Genomic DNA, 27,755 nt, shown 5'->3' with positions numbered 1-27,755 from the left:
CTTTAAGTGGTTTCTGGGTTTTAATGTTTGAGAAAGCTAGGCATGGGTCCCCATGTAGATTCAGTAGCCACAGGTCATAGTCCTGGCTCCACCCTCCCTTTTTGTCATTCTTTTTTTCCCCTGGAGCTCACTCTGTAGACCAGGCTGGCCTCGAATTCAGAAATTCACCTGCCTCTGCCTCCCAAGTGCTGGGATTAAAGGTGTGCGCCACCACTGTCCAGCTTCTTTTTTTCATTCTTGCCCAATCAGTGTGGCAGTCTGACTATGCTAATATCCCCAGTTACATGGAGTCAGCTTCAGGATGCCGAGAGTGACAGAAGTCACAGGCAAACACCAACCCAAAGGACATCTCTTCGTGATCATAAAACATGGTTTAGTTTTAAAAAGCATTTGATTCTGAGCGATTACACCAACACTAAATTTCTGTCTCTTAATCATGGGCTGACTCTGGATTGGCTGGTTCCTTTCTATGAGTAACAGCACATTGTCTCTGCACTGTTTGTTTGTTTTTCAGCTGCAGACAGCCCCGGATTATGGCCAAGGGATGAATCCTATTAGTAGACTGGCACAGATCCAGCAGGCAAAAAAGGAGAAGGAGCCAGAGTACATGCTCCTTACAGAGCGAGGTCTTCCACGTCGCAGGGAGTTTGTGATGCAGGTAAGTTAGTGGAGCTGTAGGCAGCCCTTCCCTGACCATGTCAGTCCTAATCTGGCAGTGTTGTAGTTAGCTGGACTTGGTAGTGCTTGCTCTCAGCTCTCTGGAGGCAGAGGCAAGCGGCAGGTGGATCTCTGAGTTCAAGACTCTACATAGTGAAATCCTGTCACAGAAACAGGATCCACTTTGTAAGAGTAAGTTGGACCAGAGACAGTGTGTGTGCCTGAAGTGACTGGTCTGGGCCATTTTTCATAGGCCCAGGAAGGTTTCCTATTATTATTTCAGTGTTTTGGTTTTTTTTTTTTTGGCACAAAGATGTTGATTTTAGCATCCAGATACCCATGATCAGGGACAGCTTTGAAGAAGTGTGCTGGAATTTGTCCAACAGCCAGCCCTCAGGAGAGTGGAATGGAGGGAGAGCCCCACTGCGCTCTAGATATATACCTGTCTTAATAAATATGCTGATGGAAAGGGTTGTGGCACACATTTTCCATACAATAGTTTTTAAACTTAAAAACTCTTTAAGGACTGGTGAGATGGCTCAGTGGGTAGGTCCCGAGTTCAAATCCCAGCAACCACATGGTGGCTCACGACCACCCATAATGATACCTGACGTCCTCTTCTGGCGGATCTGAAGACAGCTACAGTGTACTTAAGTATAATAATAAATACAATCTTAAAAACAAAAACAAGCCAGGCGTGGTGGCGCGTGCCTTTAATCCCAGCACTTGGGAGGCAGAGGCAGGTTAATTTCTGAGTTTGAGGCCAGCCTGGTCTACAAAGTGAGTTCCAGGACAGCCAGGGCTATACAGAGAAACCTTGTCTCGAAAAACGAAAAACGAAAAACCAAACCAAAAACAAAAAAACCTTTAAAAATAGTTTTAAATATCTCTAACTTGAGTGTGGCTATCACAGCAATAGTAGTTCAGAATAAGAAACACAAAGCTTTTTACCATCCAGTTCAGCAAAGTCATCCCTGGGGCTTTGGGTAGCACCCCAGTTAAGTCACAGGTCTTTGTTGGTGTTTTACACAGGTAAAGGTTGGGCATCACACTGCAGAAGGAGTGGGTACCAATAAGAAGGTGGCCAAGCGTAATGCTGCTGAGAACATGCTGGAGATCCTGGGGTTCAAAGTTCCCCAGGCGCAGCCTGCCAAGCCAGCACTCAAATCAGAAGAGAAGGTGACTGCTGGGACTCTCTGCCAGGTGGCCTAACTCCCTGCATGGGCAAGCCTGGGGCAAGGCTTCATCTTCCCTGCAGTAAGCAGCCTGCCCCCTGGGGCTCCTCCATTGAGATTAGTGTTTGCAGGAGGGAGTTTCCTGTCCAGTACTTCTCGTCCTGGGAGCCATTCGGTTAAGTCTCTTGTTTAGTGTCACTATGGGCTGGATGTGCATTTCTGGAGGAGGTCCTGTTCGCTATTTCTGATGGGTAGTTGGGGTTGGAATGAACTAAAATGACTGTCACCTGTCTGCATGACCTAGTTTTGAATCTGGCTCTGGTTTTTCTGGGACAAGGTAGCATGGTCAAATAAGCCAAACCAAAGATTAGATTTAGGATTCTTGTGTGAATTCTGAGTTGACTATTACTATCAGCCACCATTGCTGGCGACAGCAATTGTCATACTGGGGTCTAAAGTAGGATTGAGCTTCTTGAGCTCTGCCTGTTTCATGACGAGAAATAGCTCCACTGCTGCAGGCTCACCTTGATTTAGCTTCTAGATTTCCCATTCCAAAACTGTAGAGCACTCACAAGCACCCTCTTCTTGTCTGACAGCATTAGGTACCTGTGGTCTTTGTGCATGTACTGTTTTTGGATGTTCTAGTTCTGTAAAGTGTTTCTGCTTAGCACCAGTGCAGACCCTAGGTTCACAACAAACTGAACACTTTCAAGCCAGCATTTTCTCCTGGCACAGTGCTAGCTATGCATTCACAATCTGCTCTGTGCAAATGCTGTCATGGGGAGACATGAGAGCTTGTCTGTCCACACAGACCCCAGTGTTTCTGTGCTTATCTATGCTCACTGCCATTTTTCTTTCTTAAGACTCCAGTAAAGAAACCAGGAGATGGAAGGAAAGTAACGTTTTTTGAACCTAGCCCTGGGGATGAAAATGGAACTAGTAAGTTTGGCCCTCTTGTTGAACCAATGTGGTCTGTGCTTGTATGGTTCTTGTGTGAGTTTTCTGAAGCACAGTATTCGCTGCCTTCCTGTGTTTGCTGGGATGGTTGTGGTAAGGGTGGCTCTGTGGCTTCTTGGGTGGTGAAGGTGACTGTGGTGGCTTGTGTCCCCTGCAGGTAATAAGGAGGACGAGTTCAGGATGCCTTATCTTAGCCATCAGCAGCTGCCAGCTGGAATCCTCCCCATGGTGCCAGAAGTCGCCCAGGCTGTCGGGGTTAGTCAAGGACACCACACCAAAGATTTCACCAGGGCAGCTCCAAATCCTGCCAAGGCAACGGTAACTGCCATGATAGCCCGAGAGTTGTTGTACGGGGGCACCTCGCCCACAGCCGAGACCATTTTAAAGAGTAACATCTCTTCAGGCCACGTACCCCATGGACCTCGCACAAGACCCTCTGAGCAACTGTACTACCTTTCCAGAGCCCAGGGATTCCAGGTAACCACCAGCTTTCATGTGGTCATCTCTGGGCCTTAGGTTCTTCCTGCACAGAGTTGCTTGTGTAGTGTGTGCAAGACCCTGGGTTCTGTCCTCAGCACTACAGAAACCAGAAAAGGCCAGATTAAATGCTCTATTTAAGATTTGAATGTACGGTGTAGCCCTGAAGGAAGAGAGAAAGAAGTCTAGGATGAGAATGTGGCTTACATAAAGGTGGCTATTTCTAAGCCCAACAACTTTGAGTATGATTATTGGTGGAAAGAACCAACTCCAGCAAGTTGTCCTCAATGTGCACACCCTGCCCCAGGAGGTGTATGTGTGGCCAGGGCTGAAGGGAGAAAAGATACTTTTTCTTAGGAAGCAGCATTTAAAGCCCAAGCCACTACAGGAGTATGGGAGAACAGGCTTCTGGAGGATTCTGGTCTGGGGCAGACATGCAAGGGGTTGCTGTTTTTCCTTAGGTTGAATACAAAGACTTTCCCAAGAACAACAAGAACGAGTGTGTATCTCTCATCAACTGCTCCTCACAGCCACCTCTCGTCAGTCATGGCATTGGCAAGGATGTGGAGTCCTGTCATGATATGGTATGTGGGCCCAGGAGGTGTTGAAAAGAGCTGGCACATTCCCTTGTTCAGTGTGTTAGTAGCCTCAGAAAGAGTGACATGGTTGTCCTATAGCCTGTGGACAGGTCTGATTCTTTACTCTATTCCTCACTTCTGGCAGCTGTAGAAAACCCCCTTTGGGGAGTTCTGTTCAAAGGAGGAATTAGCACACTTGAGCTTTGGTGTTCACTCGATGGGACTATAATGCACCATTCAAGCGGGCACCTCTGACTTGAAGGGAAACATGGGAGATTCAAACATTTTATTGGGAAGTTTTAAGAAGCTGGACTAGTCTGCTCCCTCTGGTTTGATGATTCCTTCCTTTACCTTTCTAGGCTGCACTGAACATTTTAAAGCTGCTGTCTGAGTTGGACCAACAGAGCACTGAGATGCCAAGAACAGGAAACGGACCAGTTTCAGCGTAAGTGAACACATGTAGAAGGCAATGGCAGTGTGGGTGAGCAGGTAGTGTCAAAAGAAGGTGCCACCCCTTCACCCACTGTTGGTTAGGCAGAGTCCTTCCCCTCTAAACTTGACAATAAGACATTCATGTAGGGGCTGGTGAGATGGCTCAGCAGGTAAGAACACCCAACTGTTCTTCCAAAGGTACTGAGTTCAAATCCCAGCAACCACATGGTAGCTCACAATCATCCATAAGATCTGACTCCTCCTGGAGTGTCTGAAGACAGCTACAGTGTTCTTACATATAATAAATAAATAAATCTAAAAAAAAAAAGACATTCATGTAGCTGTTTAAATTTTTATGTGCATTGGTGCTTTCCCTGCAAGTGTAAGTCAGAGTCCTCAGACACAACACACACACCCATCCCTCTGCTTTCTCCATCAGCAGCACTTGACTGCTATCAGTTCCATACAGGGGGCCCTGGGTTTACCAAGCTGCATTTTGGACGTTAACATTCAATTTCAATTGTCATTTCTTCTTCCTTAAAGGTGCGGGAGGTGCTGAACCTTTTCTGGCCACAAACCATTATAAAACCCAACATATATACTGAAAATACTGAGAACTGCTTTGAAAATTTGGAATTTCTGATAACTCCAGTGGGCCAAGACATGGTGGATAAAAATGTGGCAAAGACAAGAAACTTGAGGTGGTAGCCCTGGTTGTGCTGGGCAGCTCAGTGATGATGCTGTGCTCTGCCATCCATCAAGAAACCAGCCCCAGCATCTCCAGTTTTGTTTTTGCATTGTGACAGAGAACCCGAGAGCCCGGCCAAATCTCATGCTGGCTTCTTCAGATACTTTGGAAAACACGGACAGCCACACCAGAGAGGCCTTATAGCGGCCCCGGAGCTAAACGCACCAGAGAAAAACCAGTGCTTCCTTCTGCACATAACTGACTCAGCTCTGCCACACGTAGCACCACCGTAAACACTGCTTTCTCTTCAAGTTTCATTTTTTTCCTTTGATCGATACAACACTATAATTTTCATTTCAGTTCCTCAGTTGCATCTACTTACCTAGCAGTCTAGAAACTAGTCATTCTTGTAACTGGCAAAGATGGCAGCCTAGTTTGGTGGCATTCTGTGCCTCTGGCATGGCTGAACAGTTCTGGAATTCCCACCAGAATCCTTGCTTCCTACCCCTTGTATAAATTGGACAGCTTAGGACTTTGAAACTTTAGATCGATCAAAAGATGTGGTCCTTTTTAACTTTATTTTTAAGGAGCAGACTTTAAAATGAGCCCTGACCTTTACCCATTGTAACAGAAATTGTCAAAAGGAGTGTCTCTTGAGCAGGTAGCTTTTTTACCACACTACAGGACATTACCTGTGGGCCCAGAAAACTACAGGCTGGTGTCCCTAGAGGGCCCAATACAGTCAATTCCAACCTCCAAGTTGGGGAAGAGTGACAGGTTTCCTGGTGCTGGTGTGCACAGGGACAGGCAGGTCAGCTGGCCTGGGGGAGAGCATTGTGGCTCCAAGTGCAGCCCTGCTTCCACTATTGGTTTTAGCTGGAACCTTTTCACCCATGGAATATAAGTAAACTTACACCAATAAATGGTAATAATAAATTTTTTGTTAATTTATTTTCAAATGCCACTTCTAGATCAATCTCCTTTTGGTTCATCCCCCTCTCCACCTTTTTTTAAAAGAGAATATTTCTTAGAAGATCTTTCTATTAAAAATAAACAGCTACTAAGAAAGTCTTTTTACAATTGAGCAGTAACTGAAGAAGTGTGATCAATGAGGGACTGGGAGTGGCCAGCTTGAGCCAGGCTGACTGATTTAAAGGGAGCATGGATGCTTGGCTGTGGAATGTGTAAAATGTAATGGCTAAGAATTCAATATGCACCCCTCTTTAAAATGAAAAACTGCCAGTTCCTTTGAGGGAATGTGTGCCAACTGGCCTTTGTCTACCACTGAGCCGCACACCAGAGTCACAATATCTTAACAAAAACAAAAAAACATCGATTTTAAAAACTACATTGGGCCAGGCAGTGGTTGCGCACGCCTTTGATCCCAGCACTTGGGAGGCAGAGGCAGGTGGATTTCTGAGTGCGAGGCCAGCCAGGGCTACACAGAGAAACCCTGTCTCAAAAAAACATTGGAGAATGGTATCTCAGAATCTAACAACAAAAGATACATTTAAACGGATGGGAGGATGGGAACGAAGCAGTTCTCAACCTTCCCAATGTCACTCGTGGCCCTTTAATACAGTTTTTCATGTTGTGGTGATCCCTAAAGGAATCCTGGCCCACAGGTTGAGATAATAAGTAGAGGTACCTGTGCCCAAGCCTGACAGCATGAACTATTTCTGAGGACATGCTATGGTGTACTACAATTAAAGTGCAATAAAATATACCAAGTGGACATGGTTCTGACCGCACCATAAGAGTTCCATACATATCCATGAAATGAAAATCACTAAAGCAGCAGTTTAGAAGGATGAACATCACGGCTCTCCAGCCAAGCAGAACATTAAAGAACCTACACATACACCATCATCCTATTTTTACTTTTTACAATTATTTTAAAAAGGGGGTGTAGGGGGGACCTAGAGAGATGGTTCAGCAATGGGTGCTCTTCCTGAGGTCCTGGGTTCAGTTTCTGGCAACTACGTGGTGGCTCACAGCCCTCTATAATGAGATTTGGTGTCCTCTTCTGACGCACAGGCATGATGTATACATAAACGGCAGTACACACACACACACCCCATCTCAAAAGCTAACAAGCAAGGTAAATTAGTAACAATGTTTCCATTGCTGTTTAAAGAGCAATGGCAGCAATGGAACCTAAAAAACATGAGATGCTGAAGAGAAGGCTCAGTGGATCTACCACAATGCTCTCAGAGAGATGACTGCCTATTCCGTTTCCTGGCCTCACCACGGTGAACATTAAAACTGGAGAGATGGCTCTGGTTAAGAGCACAGACTGCTCTTCTGAAGGTCCTGAGTTCAAATCCCAGCAACCACATGGTGGTTCACAACCATCCGTAATGAGATCTGACGCCCTTTTCTGGTGCATCTGAAGTGTACTTATATATAATAAATAAATCTTTAAAAAACAAAACTGGGGGCAGAGAGATGGCTCAGCATTAGAGCACTTCCAGAGGTCCTGAGTTGATCTAACATGTAGATGTATATAAAATAAATCTTAAAACTGAAACCTACCAAGCGATTTAACAAAAAATGCCTAAGAAACAACCCATGGGCTGGTGAGATGGCTCAGCAGAACAAGTTGCTTAAACCCAAACCTGACAGACCTGGGTCAGCCCAGGAAGACTCACTGTGGAAGACAACCAGCATAGGCACACAAAAGAAATGCGTGAAAGAGAAATTTGGTAAGCTGTCCATAACAAAATTGCTTGGCCTGTGATCACATGAAGATCCGTAAGGATGGCTGCTCTAAACCCTTCCACAGGTCTTGGTCAGTAGGAAGCCCCCAACTCAGTCTGGGATGCCTGGCATACAGTGGGGATCACTGGCAAGCTCTAGATCTGCCTGAATGACTGCTTCGCTTAGTTTTTTTTTTTTTTTTTTTTGGTTTTTCGAGACAGGGTTTCTTTGTGTAGCCCTGGCTGTCCTGGAACTAACTCTGTAGACCAGGCTGGCCTCGAACTCAGAGATTCACCTGCCTCTGCCTCCCGAGTGCTGGGATTAAAGGCGTGCGCCACCACTGCCCAGCTCGCTTAGACTCTTAAGAAAACAAACTCTTTCTCTTCAACAAGGCGGCAGACGCCAACATGCAGATCTTCCTTCGTGAAGACCCTGACGGGCAAGACCATCACTCTTGAGGTCGAGCCCAGTGACAACATCGAGAATGTCAAGGCCAAGATCCAAGACAAGGAAGGCATCCCACCTGACCAGCAGAGGCTGATATTTGCCAGCAAACAGCTGGAGGATGGCTGCACCCTGTCGGACTACAACACCCAGACACCCAGAGAGAGTCCACCTTGCACCTGGTGCTACGTCTGCGTGGGGGCATCATTGAGCCATCCCTTCGTCAGCTTGCCCAGAAGTACAACTGTGACAAGATGATCTGCTGCAAGTGCTACGCATGCCTGCACCCTCGTACAGTCAACTGCCGCAAGAAGTGCGCCATACCAACAACCTGCGCCCCAAGAAAAATGTCAAAGCAAATAAAGCTGGGATCATACCTGGCCTGTGACCCCGGGACCAACTAAAATCCCCTTCCATCGACTGGAAAAAAAAAGAAAACAATAAAAACCACCATTCTGAGTTTAAATGATTTAAAAATTAGTATTTTTATGGAGTCCAGATGGGAAAAGTAGATTTAAAGAAATTCTTCATTTTATCAAAGTTTCAGAAAGCACCAAATCCTGTCCTGAAGACACTTTTAGATACACATTTTGGGTTTTTATTGCTGATTACAGACTTTAACTATGAAATGCGCATTGCAAGTCAACAAGACTTTTTCATATGTCCAATAAAAGTTTAAAGAAACAGACAAAACCCACAAAGGACAAGAGAAATACAAGCTTCAAAACAAAACAAAACAATAGAAAGTAAGTCCACAGTCAAGGTCTGCCAAAAATTTGAAATAACCCAAACCGTGCAAATGTTCAACAGAGACCATGGCCATACATGGGATTGTAAATACTTGTCCCATTAAGGACAAACCAGACAAGTTATCAGTTATATTGATGATCAAGACAAACAACCTCATTGGCTTACAGCAATATTTACTGTCCTCTGTAAGAGTTTGTGACAAGTTCAAGAGGTTGGAAACCTGGGATGCTTCAGCAGGGCCGTGCTCAGAAGTCCACGTGGTTCCTAAGAAACCCTCCTCAGCTCCTGCATGGTCAGGAAGGTGTAGTTCACAACAGGGTCACACTAGCTGCCTGCAGGTAACCTTGGAGATACTGCAAGGCTTCTGCATTCAGGCTGGTGCTCACCATCGAGGGAACCTACAGGAGAGTGAAACCACATGGTGTAGGAGGCTCTTATGTACATATACAAACTGGGGCCTAAATGAAAAGCTGCCACCATGTGGGGAAAAGGCAGCCACTGTCCACTGGAGAGCCAAATGTAACTGATTTCAGACCTTCAAACCAGCTAGGTTTAGGGCAGCCAAGTAAAGGTACTTGTGGTGTGGTCATAGGGGTACCTAGCATCAAGCCTAAGTTAGCTTCCTAGGACCCATTCCTTCGAAGGCGAAAAGTGACAAGTAGCTCTGTGACCTTGACACATCTCAAAAAATAAGGTAGATGGCCCCTGAAAAAAAATCAAAGGTCTCCCCCCACACACACATATGGTAGATCCATAAGGAATTTCTGTTGTGCTGTGGTTGATAAAAGGACTTTTTTTTTTTTTAAGTTTTGGAGAGAATCTTGTTACATAGCCCAGGCTAGCCTCAGACTCACAGCTACCCACCCATCTTTTCTGGGACTGCAAGGATTCAACCACTACACGTTTGGCAAAAGAAAAATTTTTGCTTATCAAAGACTAAATACTTATGCATACTTGTCCTAATAAAACTTGCTATAGAGAAAAATAATAAAACATTGTTAATTAACTAGGTATACCAGGATTTGTTGTCCCTATGTGTGAAAAATAAAACCCATCAGATAGTATACCTGAAAGTCTAGCTAAATGCAGTTAAAGGTCTAGTCTTTGATTAAGACATACTACTTCATTTTTGAGTATGTTACCATTCTGTTTTCTTTTTATTTTCTCCAAAATATTTTTTCTTGGATATTTTCTTTGTTATCATTTTGTTTTCTTCAGACAGGGTTTCTCTGTACTGTACCACACTAGCCATTTTGGAACTCTATAGACCAAGTTAGCCTGGGGCTCAAGATCCACCTGCCTTTGCCTTCTCAGTGCTGGCATTAAAGGCTTGTGCCAACCACCAATCAGCATACTTATTAAAAAAATAAAGCATTCCCTAAGTTCAACTGGAGAGAGCAGGGTAACACCTGCTCATCTTCCTTCCCAATCGTTCCCCCAAGAGTCAAAGAGTCCCACAACAACACAGATACTTACCCTTCCCGGACAAGCAGTAGACAGTTTGTGAAGTGACTGTGCCAGATGGATTTTGGGGTTGTTGACCATCTGACCTATAGGGTCATGTTCCTTTTTACCAGCAAATGCCAGCTGGGAGAAGGCAGTCTGGTATCCTGGTGTATCTTCTATGTCAATAAAATGCTCTTCATCAGGAATGCTGTCATCTTCAGGTAACTCAAACAGGCCAATGAGGGATTGTAACAAAGGAGTCCTGGATTGGACAGTGTAGACAAAACCAATGCAAATTTACTTTTAAGAGCCAGGCATGGAGGCTTATGGCTGAAATCTTAGATCTGAGGAAGTTAAGACATGAAGACTGCTGTGAGTTCCAGACCAGCCAATGCTACTCAGTAAAATACAAGGTTAGGGTTCTGCATTACTGAATAAAATGCTTGCCACACAGGATTAACATCTAGAGTCAGTTTCCGAGAATCCATAAAGGTATCTCCAAGCTCCAGATTCAGTGAGAGACCAAGCCTCAAGAAAGTGAAGTGTGACTGAGGAAGACACCTCAGAGGTCCACTCGTGACAAGCACACCTACCCACCAACCCATGCTAATACCCATGTGAACATAAACATGTATACATACAAAAAGACAAAAAACAAACAAACAAAAACCCAAAGCCCCAAGAGACAAACTATGCATAGTGGGCCACACCTGTAATCGCAGGAGGATTACTTGGAAGAGGCTAGCAAAAGTCTTTATTAGACTCAGAGGCTCTCGGAGGAGATGGATGTATGGAAATGTATCTGTAATCTCTATGAGAGATATATCCTCTTCAAAATAAGAATAAAGGCTGTGCAGTGGTGGTGCATGTCTATAAAACCAGTACTTGGGAGGCAGAGACAGGTAGAGTTCAAGTCTAGCCTGTACTACAAGACAGTCAGGGCTGGGAAGAGCACTGACTGCTCTGGTGTTCAAATCCCAGCAACCAAGTAGTGGCTCAACCATCTGTAATGGGACCTGATGCCTTCTTCTATAGCATACTCATATAAAATAAATCTTAAAAAGAGAAAAAAAAGAAAAAAAAAAAACAGTTAAGACTCAAAACCAGATCTACCACTAGCCCTCTTGAGTCTTTGTAGGACTGCTTTGAGTTGAAGGCAGCTTGGACAACAGTATAAGACCCAGATGGAAATCTACCAATGAACCCAGAAGAGCCTTCAGGTCATGCTGGAATCCATCAGGGTTAGGGTTAGGAATGCTGAATTCATCAGTTTCCAGCGGAGAAGCCAAGATCAGAAGACAACTATCTTGCTTCCCCCGACCCTCCAAGAGTTAGCCAGTCAACTGTGCAGCCACAAGAAAGCAAAGCCTTTCCCCACACGCGCAGCAGGAATACTCACCATAGCTTAGTGTACTCCGTGTCCATCATTGGTGGACACTCTGTGAGTAATTTGGTTATGCCAACTGCACAAATTTTTTTCTCCACATTTCCAGATACCTTTTGAATCTCTGGAATAATGATTTTTTCCAAAACCATTCCAAACATTCTATTAATAAAAGCAGAACAAATTAACTCAATACTAACCATGCATTATACTCAGACAGTAAGACAGATATAGTTGATACTTAGTGACTCTGTGAAGGGGACACAGTACTCAACAGTAAGAGCACCCCCGTGAAGTCTGTCTCAGACCGACTGCTATTGTTCCTGCTGATTAAACAGTGCTGTGGTGTTACACCTTCTCTTAAGCAGTCTTTGCAGCTTTTGGGGGGAAGTGAGGAGAAAAAAATAATTGCTTAAAATGTTACTCAAAAATTGTTAAATTTTTTAAAAAAAGTTTTTTAAAGTTGCTCAAGAAATTAAGACCATGGTTAAGATACAAAAGCCAGAGCAGCCACCACTGGCAAGGACCATTGTGGCAGGCCTGGATCAGGAGCTCCATCTTTCTTTGCCTAACTATCATCAGTACATAAATGCTGGCATAAGTACGTGAGTGCGTTTGATTAGTCCTTGACTGAGTCAAAAGCCTCTCACATTCTAAATGATGAGATCCCTATTCCTGATGAGTGCAGAAAGATCAAAGGCAAGCACTCTGCTCACCGTGAAGGGTGCTGAGTCTGGCAGCACATGAGCTTCAGATAGTCCACAATCCCTACTACCATAAGATGACTGATTTTAAAGTCAGTCTGCAATGGCTGGGAGAGTTGCCCACAGAACTTCCCCTAACCCTGCCCTCTACTCATACGTTAGCCTTCCACTGCTCTGAGAGTCACACAACTAAACATATTCTTTGCACAAAGCCACAACTAAGTTCCACCAACTGCAAGGGTGTCTCTGTGCCAGGCTGTGAACCCTGCACAAGGCATTCTTTCTCAGACACTGAGCGGAGAATGCCGGAAGACAAAGACTTTGGAAATGTGGACATCAGTTTTTCTATGTCCAGAAGCACTTCTAAAACCACCATAAACTAGGGCTGGAGAGATGGCTCAGCGGTTAAGAGCACTGACTGCTCTTCCAAAGGTCCTGAATTCAAATCCCAGCAACCACATGGTGGCTCGCAACCATCCGTAATGAGATCTGACGCCCTCTTCTGGTGTGTCTGAGGACAGCTACAGTGTACTGCAGATACAGTGTACTCAGATTTATAATAAATCTTTAAAAAAAAAAAAAAACCCACCACAAACTATCCCTAAACCAGAACAAAAAAAGCCACCACTAACACACATACTGGTTTATATTAAAGAGGTCTAATAACTTTCTTCTTATAAACAAAGTCACAACTTACTTTGGTTGTATGCCATCAAATATTTCTTGTAATGCCAGTGCCCCATACTTAATGCAATATAAGTTAATAAACACTAAGAAGCCTGTGGAGAGAAAACAAGAGTATCAGCAGTGACTTCACTGAAATGGGAACTCTCTCAGTCTGCCAGGGAATGCCTCAGCTTGGAAAGTTCACTGTGTTAGCACCTGCCTTCCAAGACACCCCACAGAGAGAGCCCTACCCCCGCGTTTGTATTACAGTTTTACTCGAAATCCCCAACTTACACCTCTCCACATATATCACTGTTTCTACTGAAAAGTGTTTCTTTCCCTAAAGCAGACTTTGGAACAGAGTGTCTTTTTTTTCCCCCGAGACAGCAGGGTTTCTCTGTGTAGCCCTGGCTGTCCTGGAACTCACTCTGTAGACCAGGCTGTCCTTGAACTCAGAAATCCGCCTGCCTCTGCCTCCCAAGTGCTGGGATTAAAGGCAGCGCCACCACTGCCCAGCAACATAATGCATTTCAAACTAAGTTAGCGTTTGGGATACCCAATTTTTTTCAGGTTATTTTATATGTAATGTTTATGACCTATAAGAGTCTCAAAATATATGTCCCCACCCTTTCCAAATGATGTGCTTACTCTTGATAAACTTGGTGGTCTTGGAGTTTTGCAGTCTCTGGAATAGTAGAATGAAGATCTGCTTCCTATATTGGTCAACTGACTCACTAAGGGATCGAAGAGAAGTACAGATATCAGCTCAGTCCCTTATGAACATGAAACAATCTTTGCATCAGTGCAGAGGGTTAATGGGACTCACGGAGGCATGTGTTCTATTATACTGTTGAGAAGATAGAAACCTTGGTGGTCATTTGCCTTGGATGCAATCAGCTTCTGGAAGACACCCAGTAATCCAGGCTGCAACAAAGCAGATCAAATGGTGAGTGTTCAGAGAGGAGACAGGGCTCAACAGGCTGCTCTCTTAGAAAGTCGCTATTACTGGACAATGTGACCAGTGAAGGTGGTAGAGTAGTGGACTGAGAATCAGGAAGCATAGGCTACAAAGAACCAAAGATGACTTTGAACTTCTATTTCCCCTGCCTTCATGCCCCAATGTTGGGATTACATCTGTACCACCCCCAGCCTTTTCTAGCTTGTTATTTCTGGACTATAAAAGGGGCAGGATGACACCTTCTTGTTGTACGCTGCCCTGGTGCAGTTTGTATTCTGTTAATTCTGCTTCCTCAAGAGAGGTTGCCCCACACTAGGAGTGGATCACATCCACGTCCTCAGTTCATGTGAACTTTCTTCCCATTCTAACTGGTCAAATAAAGGCTAGAGCCTGTGATTGGGTAGTGGAAGGGAAAGGTGGGGGTGGAGGTCTGAGAGAGGGAGGAAAAGAAAAAGAACGGAGGAGGAAGAGGAAGGAAGGAAGGAACAGAACCACATGGCTTGGAGAAGCTGCAAGTAGCAAGGGCTCTCATAGCTGGGGAATAGATTAGTATAGTGGTAGTTCTGCCAAATCTAGGCATATAGCTTATAATGTTATAATAAGTTATATTTTTTTGCACAGGCTTATTGGGGTTGGAGACTTACTTCAACAGTCTCTTACCACAATAAACCATTATAGTTAAATCTTTAAAATTAACCTATTGGCCCTTATAATTCCCAAGTAATAGCTGGTATCAATAAAGTATATATTACCATTTTTATCAATCACATCTCATTTCATAGAATTATTGTAAGGAAATTTTTTTTAAAAAAACTACTAACTCCTTGTTTTTCCAAAGATCTTAAAATTTAAGTTTTTTATTAGTAACTGGACTCACAATTTTGTCAGCTGCAGCAGTTGCTATTGTACTTGAGCCTCGTTCTAAGAATGCCTGGAGCAGCCTCACTAGAGCAGGGATGTTCCCTGTTCTTTCCCAGAGCACTGGCTGAAGGAGGTGGGGAAACAAGGCCATATAGGAAGACGGGATATCATTTTTATGTGTTTCCAGAAGTAAAGACATCACTTGAAAGACGTATGGGATAAACTCTGTTGAAAAAATTAAGAGTTGTTAGTGGCAGCCATGTGGGGCTCGGGGACAAAGGGCAGTGTTTTATAACCACCCCAATCGCGTCACCATATAAAGACAAGGCCTCGCTAGCTCACCTTGCACATCATTTTGTAAGATCTCAGTGAACACCAGAAACAGAGCCTCCTCAAAGCTCACGACAGCGGCAGGCTCAGCCTTGCAGGTTATCCTTATAGACAGGCAGAGAGCTTCAAACATGTAGTGATTGAAATGCGGTTTGCTGGGGTTCTGAAATAACAAACATAAAGTACCACCTCAACAATCCAAGTGACTATATTATGTATCACCCAGAGCAGAATATGCCTGGCCCTCCTAAAAACAGGTAAAAATACATGTCTGCTCCTTTTAAAATATCAGCATTAAAGCTAGGCACGGTAGAATCTTAGTACTATGGAAGGCCTCTCTCTCTGAGCTCCAGGCCAACCTGATCTACATAGCCAGTCCCAGGTGAGCCAGGGCTACATACTGAGACCCTGACTTGGTGGCTGTTCTGGAACTAGCTCTGTAGACCAGGTTGGCCTTGAACTTGCATATATGCTCCTGTCTCCGCCTCCAGAGTGTCAAGATTAAAGACGTGTAACACCACACCAGTTCTGAGACCCTGTCTTAGCAAAATTAAATCACATGAAATAGCAGGAGGGCTGAAGCTATGGCTCCGTCCTGTAGACGGACACTAGCGGGTCCTGTAGAGGGCCAGCTTAGTTTCCCAGCATTCATGGGGTGGCCCACAACCATCTGTAAACTTCAGTTCTGGGGGATCTGACACCTTCTGACCTTGATGGGCACCAGGTATGCACATGGTACACAGACAAACAGGCAAATACACATATTACCCCCCTCCCCCCCAAAAAAAGTGAGGCCAGGCGTGGTGGTGCACACCTTTAATCCCAGTACTCGGGAGGCAGAGGCAGGTGGATTTCTGAGTTCAAGGCCAGCCTGGTCTACAGAGTGAGTTCCATGACAGCCAGGGCTACACAGAGAAACCCTGTCTCGAAAAACCAAAAAGTACTTTCCGTAATGGACATAAATGCAAGGAAGAACAGACACAGAAGTCGGTCATTTTCTAAACCATTAGTGCAGATCCTATCTTGCTCTACTTAAAATAAATGTAGGGTCATACGCTTTCTTAATTTCACAGTGTCATCTGTCCGTTTTGTTATGAGAACATAAACTGTTTACTGGCTTCTGAGCCCACACTGAGAGGTGGTAAATTTCCAGCCCACTGTGCATCCCAGACTTTCTTTCACAAAAGTATACCAAAGTGAGGTCAGAAGAATGCACAGGTCTCACACAACACCTGGCCTGGTGCCAGAGGGCTCTGAGTGCAGATAGTACACAGGAAGTTAAACCAATCCCCTGGGCTGGTGAGGTAAGGTCCTTGCTGACAAGCCTCCCATTCTGAGTTTGATCCCTGGAACCACCATGAAGTAAGGAGAGAACTCTTGTAAGCGGTCCTCTCACCTCCACACAGCATGGCCCCAGCACGCCCACACATACACAGAGTAAATGTTCCGTAAAAGGCAACCTAGTTTCTTAGGTGGCTGTTACCTTACTAACAGCCAACAGCTTCTGTGTGAGCTGCGTGATGAGAGTAGGGATATAGGGGATGATGGCCTCTTGCAGGAGGGAGAAACTTCTCATGATTGCTGTAAAATATAAAAACAGCACAGACAGTTCAATCAACCATTACAATAAAAGCGGCTGGAGGGAAGGGCCACTTAAAAATGTCTCCTTTCACTTTATATCAGGCTTAGGTGGAAAATACTAAAGCACTTCTACAAGACCCAAAGGTGAAAGAATTTAAAAAGGGACAACAGAAACACTACTAGATAAAGAAGCAGACAGAGGAAGGAGGAAGTGGGGTGGCCAGGACAGAGAACCAGAACGTTCAGGGAACAGCCCTACTATCTTCTTTTAATTAGAAACCACTGGCAGGATTGTTATCCACGGTCTAAAAGAAACACAGTCTCAGCTCATGGGAAACTAAAGGCAAACATCAGCTACCAATCTTCTTAAACACAGTAAAATAACTTATGAAGCCAGAGTCCGTATTGTAAAAACTGCCTAGCAACAGGCAGGTACCTAAAAGCACAGAGCACAGGAGAGGTGTACACTGGTGAGCTCATGTAGGCTCATCAGTAGCCCTGTAGGTTCATTTCCAGAATCAGGGTTGACCACAAAGCCCCACTACCACATGCTTGGTCTAAGAAGCAGAAATGTCACTTTTCTTGCCTGTGAAATGTCCTCTACCTGAACAAAGACTCACATCAACCCAGCCTGAGGTAAGGTACTCAGAGGATGTGACAATATTTATTGAAAAGGTCACAACACCATGCATACCGGCAACACAGTAACAGACCACAGATCACCTCATGTTGTTGAAACCCATGAATATCCACCTTGATTTAAAGTCACATATACATACATTCCCCTCAGCGAGTTCCTTTGGAAAGCATGCATGTATCATGATTTTGAAAGCAATAGAGACCTCTGAGATGTGACAGTGAGGAGACTGTTCCAGAAGTTAAAGCTGGCACCGAGCTCTCCTCGGGCAGCACATGGCAGGTCATCCTGCGCCAGCACCCCGGGAGTGTACAGGTGGCCCTGCTCTACCATACTCAGCAGAGCAGAGTCAACAGACACTATTTCATGAGCTAATTTGAAATAACTCTGAAAATAACTCTATGACAGGAAAAATTAAATTTTGCTACAGGTCAAAAGTAAAATGTTAGTTAACAAAGTAACATTTATTTTACTCAAAAAAAAAAAAAAAGCAGAAAATTTTTTGTTTGAACAGACAGTACCTAGTTTTTGAAGTATGGAAACCTGATGTATAACTACAGAGTGTTTACTTTGTAATCTGAGGTTAGATAGTTATGGTCTGAACACCAGGGAAACGGCCTACCTTTCATTATATATTCATTTTCTGAAGAGCCAGGAAGTGTGAGAGCTTTGAAAAGGTTTGTTAGCAGAATCTCAACAAACGGTGCGATTTCTGCAGCTGTAAAACTATAGATGAGAAAACAGCTTTCAGTCACTACGAACTCTCAGCCTTTCACCGTGGAGTACCCTGGGCAAACACTACATCACACTTCTTGGCATAAAATGAGCCATCGCTCACCACTGACAATTGTGGGCACATCTAGGAAGTAACTGCTTACATGCGCTCATGTTCAGTTCCTAATGACACAACGAGGTCAAACATAACTGAACGAATAAACACACCAGTGAGCTCAGTGTCCTCCTGCTCCTGTCTGCAACCACAGAGAACAGTGCCCAGAATCAGAAGGGTTTCAGCCACCTTCTTTTCTTGAAGGTGCAGCAAATGATCTCTGCATTCACATCTGGGCCTGAAGACGCCTCCCAGATGTCCTCTCACCCTGAGTGGTCACTGAGAGCGTTTGTGTTCAAGGCTGGGTAAAGATCAGAACCCGAGACTGTGTTCCATGTCTACCTAGCACTTGGTTTCAAGACCTAACACTGAAAAATGGTGACAGTCATGCAAGACCCTCCTCTGCATTCCATCTGGCATCAGACCACAGGAGCTACTTTCCTGACACCCAAATAATGATTCATTCAACTTAAGTGTATCTCAGAGCTGAGAACAAGAGAGCTATGTGCAACAGCAGTTGGGAGACACTGCAGACACATGCTGCCACACACTGTCTAATGAAGCCCTTTTCTTTACTCTCAATAAATACTCAAGTCTCCATGTTTCCCTCTCTCCTTTGGCTGCTGACAAGACTTCAAATAAAGCCAGCAGGCTCATCATTATATGAGGCCACCTGACATGCATTTGTTTGTTTTCAACAACCTCACAATTGTTATTTTACTCTGCTCTAATTCAATAGAATGAGTCTATTTTGTGAGTTGCCTAACATCCTTTTGAAAAGAGAAGTTAGATGAATAAAAATTACACGTATAAGTTTTTCTAAATACTAATGACATTATGAAAACACCCTGAGACATCTCAGACCAGTAAGGTATGCCCTCTGGCTTAATCTAAAATGTACAGGAAACACTCAGAAATCAAATACTTACAGAGTGGTATTGTTTGGCCCTCTCATAGTGAACAGCCTTTCGAGAGCATGTGCAGCATAAGTGTGGACAACAATACTCTCTGCCTCCAGGTGACTGATCAAGAGAGGAATAGAGACTAGGAGGTGCTCTTTTGGTACCTGAAAAACATTAACACATCTTCTAAATCCAATGTTACTTTTTAGAAAAAGAAATGGAAAGCCACTGTGCTGACATTAAAAAACCAGGACCACACACCCCCTCCCCCCTCTGCTGTGCTGTGAAAGGCTGTATTGTTGATAAAGTGAGGTCTGAATGGCTGGATTCGCAATCACGTTTTATTAAAGAGTTATTTACTCCATGTGTATGAGTGTGTACTATGTGCATCCAGGGGTCTGTGGTCAGATCCTCTGGAACTGGAGTATAGACAGGTATGAGCCCCTTCTCTAGCCATTAACCCCATTGTGGCCCCCCCATTCTTTTCTGAACTCCTATCACGATGAAGACAGAATCTTAAAATAAGTAAGCACACCAAAATATTGAAAAACAGCTTTCTACAATTTTAAGAACCATACTTTAAAATAATTCCAAGTTATTTTACATAGGGTAGTTAAAATTGTGGTTGTGTGTTTGAGCATGTGGAGGAGAGCGCACATCTTGCAGGAGGCACCGCTCTTCTATGTGGATTTTCAAAATTGAATTCTGGTTCCCAGCCTTGACCACAGATGCCTTTACCAGCTGAGTCATCCTGCTGGCTCCACACTGCAAGTATTTAACTAGATTATCTGCCAAGGGTGTCAACATTCACAGATAGGCACTAGAAAGATGGTTCTGAGGTTAAGAACACTGACTGCTCTTGCAGAGGACCCAGGTCCAATCTCCAGCAACCACATGGTGGCTCACAACCATCTGTAACACCAGTACCAGGGAATCTGATGCCCTCTGCTGACAGCCAAGGGCACCAGGCACACATGGACTACCTGTACATTGTAGGCAAAACTCTCATACACATAACACAAATTGAAGACATCCTTGTACTTCCATGTTAGGGTAAATTAAGGAATTAAGTATAAATAGAATATCACTTAAGTTACATAAAAGGTGAGTATAGTGGTGCATATTTTTAATTCCTGGAAGGAGTATCTGAAATGTAAGGCCAACCTAGTCTCATAGTGAGTCCCAAGCCAGTCTAGGCAAACTGTTGGACACTGTTGTGAAGACAATGCAAACCCCAAATCAAAAGAAAAAATTATCCTACAGTGATTTATTTCCTTTTCAATTTTCCCCGAGAAGAAGCCTAGAAGCACTAATACTTCGTTGGCGATAACCCTGGAGCTATTTGGCAGTCTTTTCTAAGTTGCTGTTTTCCTTTGAGACAGGACATCCTTAAGTGGCCTTGCCTATGGAGGTCACCCTGCCTTTGCCTCTCAGACTCCCGAGTCTTGGGAGTACATGTATGGGCAGCCACAGCTGGCTGCAGACAGTGGTCTTTACATTTCTACCTTCCAGAGGGGCTAGCCAGGTCTAGCAGGAATGTAAAAGATGAATCTGGAACATCTCATCATTTGAGAAAAACTAGCAATGACTTTAGAGTCTATATAAAGAAGACACAGAAGCAATATGCCAGAAGCCTGTTAGCCAAAAATAGGCAGCTAAAACATCCCAAAGCCTGCATGAGTTAAGATAACCTACAAGAGTATGTTTTCTATAGAGACTGACAATTATATTATCTACTGACAACATTGTAGTAATGTTAAAATACAGTAAAAATCATGAGGTGTGTATTTTGTAAGTAAACTTACGAATATGCAAAACATTAAAATGTTATATAAAGAAGAGACGATGGTGAGCTTTTCCCCTGAACCCACTGATAACATGCTATTTCTAAAAGTGGACAGCTGTCATTGAGTGCTTGGATAATAACACAAATAATAAAAGAAAACATAAGTAATACGACAAAGTATATCCATGATGTATTTTTCCTCTCCTGGGAGAAATCAAGCCGTCAGCTTCAACAAGATGGAAATACAGATGCTTGCGGCCATGCCTGACATTAGTTCCGTCCACATGTCAGTAGAGGACCACTCCAGCCATTTGTCTTCTGACCTCTGTACTTATGCTGCGGCATGCCCATTTATCCCAAATACACATATTAATTCAAACTACACTAGAGGATCAAGACACTACCGTGAGGATGCACTAAGCCAGAAGCAGTGTGCAACACTGCACTTTTTTAAGTGAATTGTCCTAACAGTAAAAGCAAGTAGAGCTCACTCCAATGTGAAGAAGGACAAACCAGACAGGTGAATTAAAGCAACCTGTAGACAGAGTTCCGGTTAGTCTTTAATACAACTATGTAAGAACACAAGATACAGAGAGGACCATATGGATCAACACATCAGGATGCTTCCTTAGCATGTGTGAGTCCATGGGTTCAGTTCCCAGGACAAGGGAAAAAGACAAGATAATTAAGGGAAATTAAGCATCATCTGGAATCACAGGTTACTGAAGAATTTTTTTGGCTAGATGTAGATGTCCAATATTGATTGCACAGTAGACTAAAGAAGCTGCTAAACAAAACAAAATCAAGGTGGGGGCAGGGGGAAAGCACTACTTACTTGATTCCTAAAAATCATAATATATTTGATACCATCCGCTTTAAGCACAGGAAACTCATTCACTGAAAAACAACAAAAAACAAAAACCACAATTACTTAAGATCTGAAGATTACTGACAAATCAGACATCGGAGCTTAAACAAGCTACTCCTGGTCAAATGACCAGTTAGCTGATGTGCATGAATGTCAATGTCCCAACAATTAAGCTATCTAAACTCAATTCACTCAGCTGCGATTTGCTTTCAATTCCTCTAGTGAAATGAAAGCAAATTAGTGATGATAAAATGCTGGTCAGCTAACACTAATTATAAAGCCAGCGAAGGATATAGCCACACAGAAGCTCATTACAATACTGCTGACCCTCGTGTGCAATTAAAAGGGATGCTCCACCATGTCTGGCTGCATACAAACCTACAAAAATTGTTAAAACAAGTATCTCAATTTATATCACCACGCTCACAAATGTAGAAAAGTTCCTTACCAATCTCACATCCTTTGAAACTACATTTGATTTCCTTGTTTTTGGAAACAGAATCTCATCTATCTCCATCTGGCCTGGAACTTGCCCTGTTGCTTTTAGAAGTCTCTGAACTATTATTACTGCCTTAGCTTTAAAATGCTGGGATTACAGACATACCCTACTACATCTGCATGAGAACTTTTATTTTTACCAATAAATTAATTACTTGCTTTTTTTGAGACAAGGTCTCGCTATGTAGCTGTAGCTGTCTATGTCAGACTGAGCTCACAGATATCTACGTTCTGGGTGTTGGAATTAAAAAGTATGTGTCACTATGACTGGCTAAAATTTAACATGTTTGAGTGTTTTGCATTTAAATGTGTGCTGGGATTAAAGGTGTTCACCACCATACCTAACTTGAAATTTATATTTTATTTTAATGTTTTTCACACAGGAAAGAAAATAAAGTACATCAGGGTAACAAAGCTGACTATGGTTCTGTCTCCTTACTTCTAGTTTCTTGTAATAAAAAATGTATTCTTGGCACAGCAGTGGTGGCGCACACCTCTAATTCTAGCACTTGGGAGGCAGAGGCAGGTGGGTCACTTTGAGTTTGAGGCCAGTATGGCCTACAGAACAAGTTCTAGGACAGGCAGGAAACCGCTCTGAAAAGCCAAAAAGAAAGAAACAACAAAAACATATTCTTCATCAAGTTAGTTTTACAGACAGAAGCTGGAGGGACCACGTAATAATTGCCAATAATATGAACAAGGTACAGAGCCTCTGACTATTACTACTGCAAAAAGTGAAGGTATAACATTGTAAATTGCAGAAAAGAAACAAATTTACAAAACTCACCATTATTTGATTTTAAATCAGGAAGTATGTGATTCACAAAAAATTCAGTTAGGTTTACAAGTTCATTGGCTTGTGTGATTCCATGCTGAAAGGAAATATATAACAGTAAAATAACAGTATCAGAAATAGAAGCAATTTTAGAAAACCACATCAAAGCCGGATTAGAACACTTCATTAAATACTCTGTTTTCATTTCATGAGATTGAATGTTTGCCTTCATGTGTGTCGGGTGCTGAGAAAGCCAGAAGAGGGTTGTCTAGTTCCATGAAAATTAAAAATGGCTGTGACCCAGCATGTAGGTGCTGGGATCTGAACCCCAGTCTTCTAGAAGATCAGCCAGAGCTCTTAACCACTAGGCCATCTTGATCATCTCTCCATCCAGTTTTTCCTTTTTTTGAACCAGGGTCTCATTATGTAGCCCCGGCTAGTCTTCAGTTCAAAATTCTCCTCCAGCCCAGAGGCAACACACAACCTCCTGAGTTAATGGTCTATACACAGTCTCTGCATGAACCCAGAGGTGAGCAAGGACTCGGTTCATCTACATGAAGGACTGTGAAGGAGTCTATTAAGCACAACAGACTGCATTAACAGAAACACATCGTTTCTTTTTGAGCCAATATGTTTCAGAAACAAAACCACCAAGAAGATCTGTACCTTCTGTGTTTGGGCTTTTGATGCCAAAGACGTGACAAGGTAAATAGCTGCATCTTTGTGTTTCCAGTTGACAGATGGATTTTTTGCATACTCCTGGAGCATGGAATTAACATAACCAGAGAAGATTCCTGTCACAGGACCTTCAAAAAATTTGCACAATCCTCGTACAAGATCACAAGCAGCCCTGCGTCTAGTATCAATATCTATAAAACCGAAAGAAAATGTATCTTGGAAAAAAGAAACAACCAGTCCAGAAACTATCAGCAACACAATAAAAAACCTATTTTTTTCTCTAAGAAACACAAAATGAGAATGAAGCTAAAGTGGTCATAATATCATAAATCCTACAGAGAATATTTTTGACAAGAAAGAGGATTAACATTATTTGTTTGTTTGTTTGATTTTTCGAGTCAGGGTTTCTCTGGCTGGCCTCGAACTCAGAAATTCGCCTACCTCCGCCTCCCAAGTGCTGGGATTAAAGGTGTGCGCCACCACTGCCCAGCGCTTTTTGTTTTTCAACAGGGACGGAACCCAAGTAATTAATGTGAGGATTGAGAGATGAGATATCTCCCGAGTCTCTAAGAATTGAGTGTTCTGAGACAGGATCGATCCCTAGCATCCAGCTTAGCTGAAGATGGTGCTGAACTTTGTTGTCTATGGTGTACTCACACGTATGTTCTGTGCATGCACAGGTATTTTGAGGCCAGAAGTCAATGTGAGCATCTTCCTTAATCCCCTTACGCTTTTGAAACTGTGTGTGTGTGTGTGTGTGTGTGTATATATATATATATATATATATATATATATATATATATATATGAGTGTGAGACTAACTGACAAAGGGGTAGGTTTAGAGAAGGAAAACATTGCTAATGAAAGCTGAAATTACACTCTTAAGCACTTCCCACATTTACTAGAAAGAAAAAGCTTTATAACTTGCTAGATGACTATTAACTTAAAACCCAAATACATACCAGAGCCTTCCAAATCCCTCCGTATGTACTCCTCAGAATTATCTTCAAAGGCTTCTTCATCGGCAGCTACAGAGAAAGCAGGGAACTTAACACAGCCTCTGGAGAACACGAGCTATCAGATTCTACACCAAGCAAGCAGAACTGCTTTGCTTTACAAGCAAGTTTTTCTTTCACTGTGATTACAGCAGTAAAGCCACACTAAACATTAAAACAAAACCTAACTATATTCACTATAATTTGATAAATCATTGTGGTAATAAAAACAAGTGGGTAAGACATTATCAGAATAATATGTGGCAGGGGCTGGCGAGATGGCTTAGGGGACAAGAGCACTGATTGCTCTTCCGAAGGTCCTGAGTTCAAACCCCAGCAACCACATGGTGGCTAACAACCATCTGTAATGAGATCTGACACCCTCTTCTAGTGTGTCTGAAGTCAGCTACAATGTACTTATGTATAAAAATAAATAAATCCTTGGTCTGGAGCCGACCGATTGACCAGAGTGAGCAGAGGTCCTAAAATTCAATTCCTGACAACTACATGAAGGCTCACAACCATCTGTACAGCTACAGTGTACTCACATACATAATATATATGCATGTCTCTGTGTGTGTATACTATATAATATACACACATACATATATGTATAAAATGTGCCTTAAAAACTCACAAATAAAGCCGGGTGTGGTGGCCCACGCCTTTAATCCCAGCACTCAGGAGGCAGAGGCAGGAGGATTTCTGAGTTCGAGGCCAGCCTGGTCTACAAAGTGAGTTCCAGGACAGCAAGGGCTACACAGAGAAACCCTGTCTCGAAAAACCAAACAAACAAACAAAAAAACCCCAAAAAACTCACAAATAAAAAAAATGCCACATGACATTATCCTTAGTTTCCTTGCTCTGCTGCAGCTGACCCTGGCAGATGATGGACAACACTGCCTAAGTAAGAGGCAGAAATATGGGCTCTCCACATTAAACAGACAAATAGGGTCAAGCTTCAAGTTAACTATTTAAAAACACTTTACCTTAGTGAAATATTAAAAATAGATAAAATACTAAAACAATTTCATGAATTTGAGACTTTATTTTTCAACTTTTTTGTTTTTTGAGACAGGGTTTCTCTGTGTAGCCCTGGCTGTCCTGGAACTCACTCAGTAGACCAGGCTGGCCTCAAATTCAGAAGTCCACCTGCCTCTGCCTCCCAAGTGCTGGGACTAAAGGCATGTGCCACCACTGCCCGGCTTCAATATTTTTATAAAAGAAAACCCCACAACACGTGCACGCACACAATCATTGCAACAATCATTTCACAGATGTTACATTTTCTACCTTTGAGAAACCAGCAATAAATGAGAAAACACACGTTTTATTTGGTAGTTTAAAAAAATTAAATCTTATAATCAAAAGAAGTCATCTTATTAAGTTGATGCTAAACATCTTTAAAGCAAGAGGAGGAGTGCAGAGCTAAGCTGTGGACTTAGGACATCTCCATGGCTTGTCCACTTTAAAGAACAGTTTTTACTCCCCCCGAAAACTCTTTCCACTTTGCCATAATTACCTCTAAATTCCATGTTAGGCACAATAACTTTTTCACAGATACTTGTCAACGTGTTCTGGTCCTCAAACAGATTCTTATAATGTGGCCTTTCACAAACTGAAGCCAGAAATTGAATTGCATTGCTAACCAACTAAAACAAAACAAAAAAAGAATATATTTAAAAGCAACACTAATTTATTTCTTGTTTGAAACAAACAAGGATATCTCTCCCCCTCATTTTACCAAATCATATTTAACTTCTCGCCCTGTTGTAACTAGTAAATTCCAGATAGCTGTGACAAATCGAGGGAGGTACCGCTGAAATTCTTCGTCATATTTCTGTGCATAGAGAGCGGCATTATCACAGATCTGAGACTTTAAAAGCTCCAGTAAGCCTGCTTCCTCTTCATCCTTACATGAGAGAAAAGACAAAACTCAAAACAGGCGTATACCACCAAGACTGGCCCAAAATAATTCTTGAGGAAAGAAAGACTGGCAATAGTGAAGTACTTACATCAGTCTGTAGGAGCTTATTATCCAGTGTCAAGAGGGTATGAAAATTGTTCATCCAAGTTTCCATATTATCTTCAAAGAATTCAGGAAGATCCTGAAGAATAACCATAGACTTGAGATTTTTGATTAAAATGAATAGATTAACAAATTTCCCAACTATGCCAAATGTTTGCTCAAGTCTGTAGGCTCAAGTCCAGACTTTATCTGAAAACTATACTTCAGCCGCAACTGTAGCAGTTGAATAATCTGGTAAGTCTGCTGTCTGTACTGCATGCATATGCCTCTGAAAATCAAAGGACCTAACTCTGGTCCCTAGCACCCACATGGTAGCTCAGTACTACTTGTAACTTCACCCTGGCCTCCACAGGGCCCCATAGACAAATATATGGCACACGTTTACACAAATATATGTTTTAAATTAAAAAAATTAAAAATTACATTAACTATTAATTTTTGTCTCTGTTTGCATGTGTTCACACTTCTGTCATCTGGGAGCGGACTTTCTCCTTCCACTGTGTGTATCCTGGGGTCAAATTCCAAGGAGCACTTACAAATGCTGAACTAGCTGGGTGGTGGTGGTACACACCTTTAATCCCAGCACTCAGGAGGCAGAGGCAGGTGGATTTCTGAGTTCGAGGCCAGCCTGGTCTACAAAGTGAGTACCAGGGCTACACAGAGAAACCCTGTCTCGGGGAAGAAAAAAGAATTTTCCGGAGAAGTGATGAAAAATGGCTTATTAATTTTTAGTTCACAGTACCACAAAGCAGTTCACAATTGCATATAACTCCAGTTCTGATATCAAACCATCTGTCCAACATCTAATTTTAACAATTTTAAGATTTGCCAGGCGTGGTGGCACACGCCTTTAATCCCAGCACTCAGGAGGCAGAGGCAGGAGGATTTCTGAATTTGAGGCCAGCCTGGTCTACAAACTGAGTTCCAGGACAGTCAGGGCTATACAGAGAAACCCGGTCTCGAAAAACTA

General features: G+C 42.9%; 2 protein-coding genes and 1 pseudogene across 3 annotated transcripts in view; 2 read left to right on the top strand and 1 right to left on the bottom strand.

The window, feature by feature from the left end:
- Nucleotides 1-6,352, top strand: part of Stau1 (staufen double-stranded RNA binding protein 1) — a 45,751-nt gene extending 39,399 nt beyond the window's left edge. The window contains exons 6-12 of one of the 2 annotated variants that reach the window (XM_029536205.1): nt 515-658; nt 1,690-1,836; nt 2,696-2,771; nt 2,947-3,266; nt 3,728-3,850; nt 4,204-4,289; nt 4,820-6,352. In XM_029536205.1, the coding sequence (XP_029392065.1) occupies nt 515-658; nt 1,690-1,836; nt 2,696-2,771; nt 2,947-3,266; nt 3,728-3,850; nt 4,204-4,289; nt 4,820-4,835 (912 nt within the window). In that variant the 3' untranslated portion in view covers nt 4,836-6,352. The remainder of the gene's footprint in view (nt 1-514; nt 659-1,689; nt 1,837-2,695; nt 2,772-2,946; nt 3,267-3,727; nt 3,851-4,203; nt 4,290-4,819) is intronic. The other variant, XM_021192007.1, reaches the window with a different exon arrangement.
- Nucleotides 6,353-7,548: 1,196 nt separating this feature from the next.
- Nucleotides 7,549-8,563, top strand: LOC110318069 (annotated as a pseudogene).
- A 54-nt stretch (nt 8,564-8,617) lies between these two features.
- The window catches only part of Cse1l (chromosome segregation 1 like), a 38,291-nt gene continuing 19,153 nt past the window's right edge, over nt 8,618-27,755 (bottom strand). Inside the window, exons 8-25 of the mRNA XM_021194632.2 lie at nt 26,772-26,864; nt 26,501-26,668; nt 26,279-26,408; nt 24,724-24,789; nt 23,750-23,952; nt 23,096-23,180; nt 21,778-21,839; nt 19,184-19,320; nt 18,048-18,151; nt 16,691-16,788; nt 15,220-15,370; nt 14,894-15,102; nt 13,885-13,982; nt 13,707-13,792; nt 13,090-13,171; nt 11,704-11,850; nt 10,335-10,566; nt 8,618-9,256 (exon numbers count right to left, since the gene is read on the bottom strand). Of these exons, the coding sequence (XP_021050291.2) occupies nt 9,167-9,256; nt 10,335-10,566; nt 11,704-11,850; nt 13,090-13,171; nt 13,707-13,792; nt 13,885-13,982; nt 14,894-15,102; nt 15,220-15,370; nt 16,691-16,788; nt 18,048-18,151; nt 19,184-19,320; nt 21,778-21,839; nt 23,096-23,180; nt 23,750-23,952; nt 24,724-24,789; nt 26,279-26,408; nt 26,501-26,668; nt 26,772-26,864 (2,241 nt within the window). The 3' untranslated portion in view covers nt 8,618-9,166. The remainder of the gene's footprint in view (nt 9,257-10,334; nt 10,567-11,703; nt 11,851-13,089; nt 13,172-13,706; nt 13,793-13,884; nt 13,983-14,893; nt 15,103-15,219; nt 15,371-16,690; nt 16,789-18,047; nt 18,152-19,183; nt 19,321-21,777; nt 21,840-23,095; nt 23,181-23,749; nt 23,953-24,723; nt 24,790-26,278; nt 26,409-26,500; nt 26,669-26,771; nt 26,865-27,755) is intronic.

This window comes from Mus pahari, chromosome 3 (assembly GCF_900095145.1).
Source record: "Mus pahari chromosome 3, PAHARI_EIJ_v1.1, whole genome shotgun sequence".
NCBI classification, from domain to species: domain Eukaryota; kingdom Metazoa; phylum Chordata; class Mammalia; order Rodentia; family Muridae; genus Mus; species Mus pahari.
Note: the sequence above shows the minus strand (reverse complement) of the source record. Positions and strands in the feature narration are given on the sequence as shown.